We start from the raw sequence: 8,993 nt of genomic DNA on the forward strand, positions 1-8,993 counted from the left end.
TGATTTCAAATTATATTTACTTTCAAAAGAAATCCCTATTAAAATCAACAGAAGCTAAAATATTTTGAATATGTTTGATGTTTTTAAAATCGTTGTTTTCCTTTGTTATTATCTATCTATTATATAAAATAGTTTGGGGTCGTCGCCCGATATTTAAATCCATCGGTAGTTCATCGAGAGATTTTTTTCCGCTGCGTTTGATATTTTCATCCGTAGTGACATATTATGAGTCATAATTGTTTCTGCACGTAAATTATTGCACGGTCCATTGAGGGTATTTATTTTTTGTTATTGCTTAAACAATTCGTATTTTCCCATCCATTTCAGTATGAATGCAAAATAAGGATGTGTTAATCAGGGCAGTGCGTGAAGGGCTGTGTGAGCGAGTGAGGCGTGTCGCGGAGCTTGCCCTTCCGGTCTCCTATAAAAATGATGATTCTTCAACGAACTAAGAAAAAACCCCTGAATACCGGACCAGTCTCGATTATTCATATACTATTTCTGTAACTTATATTACCCCATTAGCCCCACTTTAAAGTTGATCTAAAATCAACTTCAGATTGATAATAAAAACGATAAAGAACGCGTGAGTCGCTTCTGTGGACGCGACTCTACCTTTATAATTCCATGATGTACATATATTAGCATTATAATCAAACTTTGATGTTCCTATTTCAACCATTTTTGAGCGAAAACACAAAGATTTGTAAACTGCTAGATCTGTACGATTTGTGCATAGATATGAAAATTTGAAAAATCAAGTTTCCTGTTGTTTATATTTCATTCCAAAATATTATCAAAAGTCAGTGTTCGTTCGTCTAAAGCTGAATATTGTGATTGTAAAATTGTAAAATGGATAGTTTTGAAGATTATTACAGCCGGATTTGCACACTATGCGACGGGTTGGGTTGATTGGAAGGACGTGCCAAACCACGAGCTGACCAGCCTCTTTTTGCTATGCCTGTCGTAAGTGATCCGTTAGTGAAAGCGATAGAAACCGATCTAGATCTGGCACAACCCTGTTGCAGATGAGCAAGAAATAAACTCCGTGAGGCCCAGGCCATTGCAAAAAGTGCCAATGACAATCATCACATTGGACGATTTAGAGGTTGTGACAAACACACAGGTTTCAATGAATACGCGTATCGGAGCAAGCGCTTCATCGAGCCAACACCACCACCAAGCACTCGTCGTCTTCGAACCCGCTTGTCTTCAGTCAATTATTGTGAGGACTAAGCACGAAGGCAAGATCCCCAAGCAGTCCAATAGCCAAGCCATTTGAAGCAATAAAAAATCAATGGAAAACCCAATATTTCTTCTCCACTTTTGTTTTGTTTTTAAATACCTTTTGAAGACTGACAGAATTACATCTAATATATGTGTAATTACGTTTACGAGACGTGTGACGTGAGTCGCTTCTGTGGACGTGACTCTACTCGTATACCCGTACTCAGTCAATATATAAATTTTTGAGCATATGATTTATGTAGATGTATTTTCTATTCATTCGCAATATTCTCAATAGAGACATTCCGATTACTTATTTCACAACGTTTACGTCGTCCAAGGTTTGATCCTCTAATAGCAGGCATATTATAACTCATATCTCGAGTTTAGGAACTCATCTTCAATTATGACAATTGGCTCTTTGCGTACTTCCATAAAAGAAACCAATACATCGATCGCAGGTTAGTTTTTCCCAAATTTTCTTTCGTAAAAACATTCTTTTGGCATATACGAACCACTGAATACAAGTTTAAACCAAATCTGCCCGGCCGTTCTCACGTGATGATGCACTTTACATTCTTTATCTCTCCATTTTTATTTCAAAATGTTCAAGATAACGAAGCCTCGCAAAGAAAATCGATAAAAAAAGGGCTGTGACAGGTATAAAATCCCATATAAAATTCAATCTTGGCCGTTTGTGGCCTCGTTTCTTAACTCGATTTAGAGGCCAGGCGGCTCCGAAACATGAAATGCGCTTGTAACATAGGTCAAAGGAATATTCAAAGAGCATGTAAAAGAGAGATATCGCTAAAGGTCAGGGAAATAGGCGTTACCTGCAGATACTCTTGAAGATTCATCCAGAAAGGCAGACTCAAATGCAATGAATTTGTAGCAGAATAGACGAGAGTGCTTGGGCTTTTCCGCGATGCAAAAAAAAAACACTAAAATTAATTTCCATATCTATTATTTTATATATTTATGGAAATTTAAACAATTGATTTCAAATTATATTTACTTTCAAAAGAAATCCTATTAAAATCAACAGAAGCTAAAATATTTTGAATATGTTTGATGTTTTTAAAATCGTTGTTTTCTTTGTTATTATCTATCTATTATATAAAATAGTTTGGGGTCGTCGCCCGATATTTAAATCCATCGGTAGTTCATCGAGAGATTTTTTTTCCGCTGCGTTTGATATTTTCATCCTTAGTGACATATTATGAGTCATAATTGTTTCTGCACGTAAATTATTGCACGGTCCCATTGAGGGTATTTATTTTTTGTTATTGCTTAAACAATTCGTATTTTCCCATCCATTTCAGTATGAATGCAAAATAAGGATGTGTTAATCAGGGGCAGTGCGTGAAGGGTTGTGTGAGCGAGCGAAGCGTGTTCGCAGGGAGCTTGCCCCCCAGTCTCCTATAAAAATGATGATTCTTCAACGAACTAAGAAAAAACCCCTGAATACCGAACCAGTCTCGATTGGTCATATACTATTTCTGTAACTTATATTACCCCATTAGCGTCATTTTAAAGCCTTTAGATCAACTTCAGATTGATAATAAAAACGATAAAGAACGCGTGAGTCGCTTCTGTGGACGCGACTCTACCTTTATAATTCCATGATGTATATATATTAGCATTATAATCAAACTTTGAAGTTCCTATTTCAACCATTTTTGAGCGAAACACAAAGATTTTTAAACTGCTAGATCTGTACGATTTGTGCATAGATATGAAAATTTGAAAAATCAAGTTTCCTGTTGTTTATATTTCATTCCAAAATATTATCAAAAGTCAGTGTTCGTTCGTCTAAAGCTGAATATTGTGATTGTAAAATTGTAAAATGGATAGTTTTGAAGATTATTACAGCCGGATTTGCACACTATGGACGGAATTTTGGATTGAAGGAGATGTGGCCAAACCACGAGCTGACCAGCTCTCTTTTTGCTATGCCTGTCGGTAAGTGATCCGTTAGTGAAAGCGATAGAAACCGATCTAGATCTGGCACAACCCTGTTGCAGATGAGGCAAGAAATAAACTCCGTGAGGCCCAGGCCATTGCAAAAAGTGCCAATCGCACAATCATCACATTGGACGATTTAGAGGTTGTGACAAACACACAGGTTTCAATGAATACGCGTAATCGGAGCAAGCGCTTCATCGAGCCAACACCACCACCAAGCACTCGTCGTCTTCGAACCCGCTTGTCTTCAGTCAATTATTGTGAGGACTAAGCACGAAGGCAAGATCCCCAAGCAGTCCAATAGCCAAGCCATTTGAAGCAATAAAAAATCAATGGAAAACCCAATATTTCTTCTCCACTTTTGTTTTGTTTTTAAATACCTTTTGAAGACTGACAGAATTACATCTAAATAATGTGTAATTACGTTTACGAGACGTGTGACGTGAGTCGCTTCTGTGGACGTGACTCTACTCGTATACCCGTACTCAGTCAATATATAAATTTTTGAGCATATGATTTATGTAGATGTATTTTCTATTCATTCTCAATATTCTCAATAGAGACATTCCGATTACTTATTTCACAACGTTTACGTCGTCCAAGGTTTGATCCTCTAATAGCAGGCATATTATAACTCATATCTCGAGTTTAGAACTCATCTTCAATTATGACAATTGGCTCTTTGCGTACTTCCATAAAAGAAACCAATACATCGATCGCAGGTTAGTTTTTCCCAAATTTTCTTTCGTAAAAACATTCTTTTGGCATATACGAACCACTGAATACAAGTTTAAACCAAATCTGCCCAGCCGTTCTCACGTGATGATGCACTTTACATTTTTATCTCTCCATTTTTATTTCAAAATGTTCAAGATAACGAAGCCTCGCAAGAAAATCGATAAAAAAAGGGCTGTGACAGGTATAAAATCCCATATAAAATTCAATCTTGGCCGTTTGTGGCCTACGTTTCTTAACTCGATTTAGAGGCCAGGCGGCTCCGAAACATGAAATGCGCTTGTAACATAGGTCAAAGGAATATTCAAAGAGCATGTAAAAGAATATCGCTAAAGGTCAGGGAAATAGGCGTTACCTGCAGATACTCTTGAAGATTCATCCAGAAAGGCAGACTCAAATGCAATGAATTTGTAGCAAGAATAGACGAGAGTGCTTGGGCTTTTCCGCGATGCAAAAAAAAAAACACTAAAATTAATTTCCATATCTATTATTTTATATATTTATGGAAATTTAAACAATTGATTTCAAATTATATTTACTTTCAAAAGAAATCCTATTAAAATCAACAGAAGCTAAAATATTTTGAATATGTTTGATGTTTTTAAAATCGTTGTTTTCCTTTGTTATTATCTATCTATTATATAAAATAGTTTGGGGTCGTCGCCCGATATTTAAATCCATCGGTAGTTCATCGAGAGATTTTTTTCCGCTGCGTTTGATATTTTCATCCTTAGTGACATATTATGAGTCATAATTGTTTCTGCACGTAAATTATTGCACGGTCCATTGAGGGTATTTATTTTTTGTTATTGCTTAAACACTTCGTATTTTCCCATCCATTTCAGTATGAATGCAAAATAAGGATGTGTTAATCAGGGGCAGTGCGTGAAGGGTTGTGTGAGCGAGCGAAGCGTGTTCGCAGGGAGCTTGCCCCCCAGTCTCCTATAAAAATGATGATTCTTCAACGAACTAAGAAAAAACCCCTGAATACCGGACCAGTCTCGATTAGTCATATACTATTTCTGTAACTTATATTACCCCATTAGCCCCATTTTAAAGCCTTTAGATCAACTTCAGATTGATAATAAAAACGATAAAGAACGCGTGAGTCGCTTCTGTGGACGCGACTCTACCTTTATAATTCCATGATGTATATATATTAGCATTATAATCAAACTTTGAAGTTCCTATTTCAACCATTTTTGAGCGAAAACACAAAGATTTTTAAACTGCTAGATCTGTACGATTTGTGCATAGATATGAAAATTTGAAAAATCAAGTTTCCTGTTGTTTATATTTCATTCCAAAATATTATCAAAAGTCAGTGTTCGTTCGTCTAAAGCTGAATATTGTGATTGTAAAATTGTAAAATGGATAGTTTTGAAGATTATTACAGCCGGATTTGCACACTATGCGACGGAGTTTTGGATTGGAAGGAGATGTGGCCAAACCACGAGCTGACCAGCTCTCTTTTTGATATGCCTGTCGGTAAGTGATCCGTTAGTGAAAGCGATAGAAACCGATCTAGATCTGGCACAACCCTGTTGCAGATGAGGCAAGAAATAAACTCCGTGAGGCCCAGGCCATTGCAAAAAGTGCCAATCGCACAATCATCACATTGGACGATTTAGAGGTTGTGACAAACACACAGGTTTCAATGAATACGCGTAATCGGAGCAAGCGCTTCATCGAGCCAACACCACCACCAAGCACTCGTCGTCTTCGAACCCGCTTGTCTTCAGTCAATTATTGTGAGGACTAAGCACGAAGGCAAGATCCCCAGCAGTCCAATAGCCAAGCCATTTGAAGCAATAAAAAATCAATGGAAAACCCAATATTTCTTCTCCACTTTTGTTTTGTTTTTAAATACCTTTTGAAGACTGACATAATTACATCTAAATAATGTGTAATTACGTTTACGAGACGTGTGACGTGAGTCGCTTCTGTGGACGTGACTCTACTCGTATACCCGTACTCAGTCAATATATAAATTTTTGAGCATATGATTTATGTAGATGTATTTTCTATTCATTCTCAATATTCTCAATAGAGACATTCCGATTACTTATTTCACAACGTTTATGTCGTCCAAGGTTTGATCCTCTAATAGCAGGCATATTTTAACTCATATCTCGAGTTTAGAACTCATCTTCAATTATGACAATTGGCTCTTTGCGTACTTCCATAAAAGCAACCAATACATCGATCGCAGGTTAGTTTTTCCCAAATTTTCTTTCTTTTGGCATATACGAACAACTGAATAAAAGTTTAAACCAAATCTGCCCAGCCGTTCTCACGTGATGATGCACTTTACATTTTTATCTCTCCATTTTTATTTCAAAATGTTCAAGATAACAAAGCCTCGCAAGAAAATCGATAAAAAAACGGCTCCGAAACATGAAATGCGCTTGTAACATAGGTCAAAGGAATATTCAAAGAGCATGTAAAAGAATATCGCTAAAGGTCAGGGAAATATATTTGGAAAGTCCAGTTAAAGATGAAAAACCAACCAAATATGAAGGCCGTATATTAGTAATGATTCCATATGTTCCATTCATCAGTCATGGTAGATCTCGTAATAATTTCAAGAATTTGTCTATGGAAATGTTAAGTTTATAATATATTCCTCTGAATGTATGCAGACGATTATTTTTAAATAAAGTTTAGTCCAAGTTGTATACAAAAATGTTGAGTTTTTTTTTTCCATATTACATGGTATACCAGAATGCACCAGAATCAAAGTTCAACTTTGACAATCTATTATAAAGCTTTTAGTCAGCGTAGCACCATGTTCTCAATTAATTTTTGAAGATTTTCATTGATTAATTTAGCAAGCTGAAATGGCCGATGGCTCCACAGTGCTTCGGGTCATAATTTATAACGGTCGCCATTGAGCAGAAAAACTAAATAAAAGCTTATTGTTATGTTGCTCAAAATTTCTCGCATGCAATAATCTTGGTTTCCCTATTAAGGAAAATTATGTTTGTAGCATAGTTTGGGGTGGGTGCGTGCAAGCTCTGGACTTAGAACAGCTGAGCTAAGCTTGAGCCAGTGCAGTGCAGGGCATTGAAAGGAAGCTTTCGCTCTAGAGTCCGTTTAGATCTTTAGATCGTATTAAACAGATCAAACGCTATAGATACGTTCGGGAGACCAAAACGTTCCGAAAAACGCTGTTATTTTTTTTACAATGTGTCCGAAAAAGTACAGTTACATAACTGTCCGGAGTAAACGAGAAAAGTTTTCAAAATTTCGTTTTCGCTTTTTTCTCGCCTTAGTGCCTTGGCCGCAATTGCCAGCTCGCCCCGCATCAGTCTATGCACCCACACCAGGTCAGGCTACTAACTATTAACAATTTTTCACAGCTTCCACAGAAAATCTCAGCGAAAGGCGCCTTTTAGCGAGGGACTACTGTAAGCCGTAAGTGACCAAAGAAAAGAAATAATTTTCCATTTCCCTTTTGTGCGGGTATTTTCTTAAGCCAAACGGGCGTGCGCGTACGGTATTCGGCTGCCGCTATGCCTGCGTAAAGTTTTTAATCAGATCTTTCCGTTAGGTTTAGTCGGTAGTTCCGTTTTTCGTTTTGGTTTGTTTACAGAACTGTTAGCATTCTTCTAATGCATTGCACTTACACTAGCCAACAAACAAAAAGTTTTGATTGAATTTTGATTGCACCTTAAACTAAATCTTTGGTTTGACATTTGTTTTTGGGATAAACAATTTCCCCAATGCCCTAATATGATTTGGTTTTTATAATCATATTATCTTTCCATAATTTTTTTATACCCGTACTCAAAAAGAGTTTAGGGGTATATTAGATTTGTGGTAAAAGTGGCTGTCTGTCAGGCCGGCCTGCCGTCTCTCCTCTTGTTTGTCGCCTGGATCTCAGAGACTATAAAAGCTAGAGCAACCAAATTTTGTTTCCAGATTCATGTGATATCACACTGCTACAAGTTTATTTCAAAATTTAGCGCCGCCCCTGCCGCCGCAACAAGGAACGAAAATCTGTGGCAGGCACAATAAAGATACGATAAAACTGAAAACGCAGTATCGTAGAGAATGACCATATCTACCAGATTGCCCAATCTGAATCAGATCGGATCATAATTAAAGCCCGACTGAAGAAATTAATCTTCAGTTGCTTCCCCCGCCTCCTACTACCCCCTATTCATTCTCTTTCTCACTCGCACACTCTGCCGCGTTATGTACGCGAGCGCACTCTAGCGGAGGAGATGTGGAATATAAATGATACATGTAGGATCCACATGTTAGATGTAGAATATACATTGTAGATATAGATGTATAGATGTAATAGATGTAGCTAAAAAATGTAAAATGTAATTTTAATTCTAAAATTAAAAAAAATCATATGCTCAAAAATGTATATACTGACTGAGTACGGGTATAAGTAGAGTCGCGTCCCCAGAAGCGACTCACACGTTCCATCTCGTTGTCTTTCCTATTCCAGTTTGTTTGTGTAGAGTGTTTATAGTTACGCATTTTGCTGTTTTCGGAGTTAAGCTCCTTTTAGAGTCAAGGTATTCTATATTTAAGTTTATGTAGTAAGAGTCGAGACACGGTCAAACGAGCCCCCTGCCAAGTTACCGAAAGAGCACGGAACCATTGAATCCCGACCGGCAGTGCCTCGACAGCCGAAGCCCCTACCAGCTTGTACTAGGGCTACTGTACTAGTAATGTTGCATAAATTTGGCAATGGTACGAGTATGTTTAAGCCTAGAAGCTGATCGTTAATTGTACCCCTTCAGTAGCTCGTAATTCGAAATGGTTTTGACAGCTAAAGGGTTCCTTTATTTTACATTATTACCAACAAATTTAAAACTGAATATCTGGGGGAACGATTGAGGAAGCTAAGCCTTATGGGCCTTGTGCTCCTCCTGTCCCCACCTTAATTTTTTTTGCGTTGCTTACAAGTGGCTGTAAAACGCTACTTGAATTTTTGTTTGTCTCCATATTGATGTTTGGCAGCGTCATTGGAGCTGCGCTCGCTCCGGATGACCACGATGGTCAGCAGCATGAAGACTCTCGTCGATGGAAGCCAGCAGTGCCTT

The 8,993-nt window shown here is 37.5% G+C and overlaps 1 protein-coding gene across 1 annotated transcript; it reads left to right on the plus strand.

The window, feature by feature from the left end:
- Window positions 1-5,208: 5,208 nt before the first annotated feature.
- LOC111071663 lies at window positions 5,209-5,703 on the plus strand. The gene is made up of 2 exons (XM_022363137.2): window positions 5,209-5,415; window positions 5,478-5,703. The coding sequence occupies exons 1-2, from the start codon at window positions 5,298-5,300 to the stop codon at window positions 5,687-5,689; spliced, it is 330 nt and encodes a 109-aa protein (XP_022218829.2). The 5' UTR covers window positions 5,209-5,297; the 3' UTR covers window positions 5,690-5,703.
- Window positions 5,704-8,993: the final 3,290 nt, after the last annotated feature.

Source organism: Drosophila obscura, unplaced genomic scaffold (genome assembly GCF_018151105.1).
Source record: "Drosophila obscura isolate BZ-5 IFL unplaced genomic scaffold, ASM1815110v1 contig_110, whole genome shotgun sequence".
Classification (NCBI taxonomy): Eukaryota; Metazoa; Arthropoda; class Insecta; order Diptera; family Drosophilidae; genus Drosophila; species Drosophila obscura.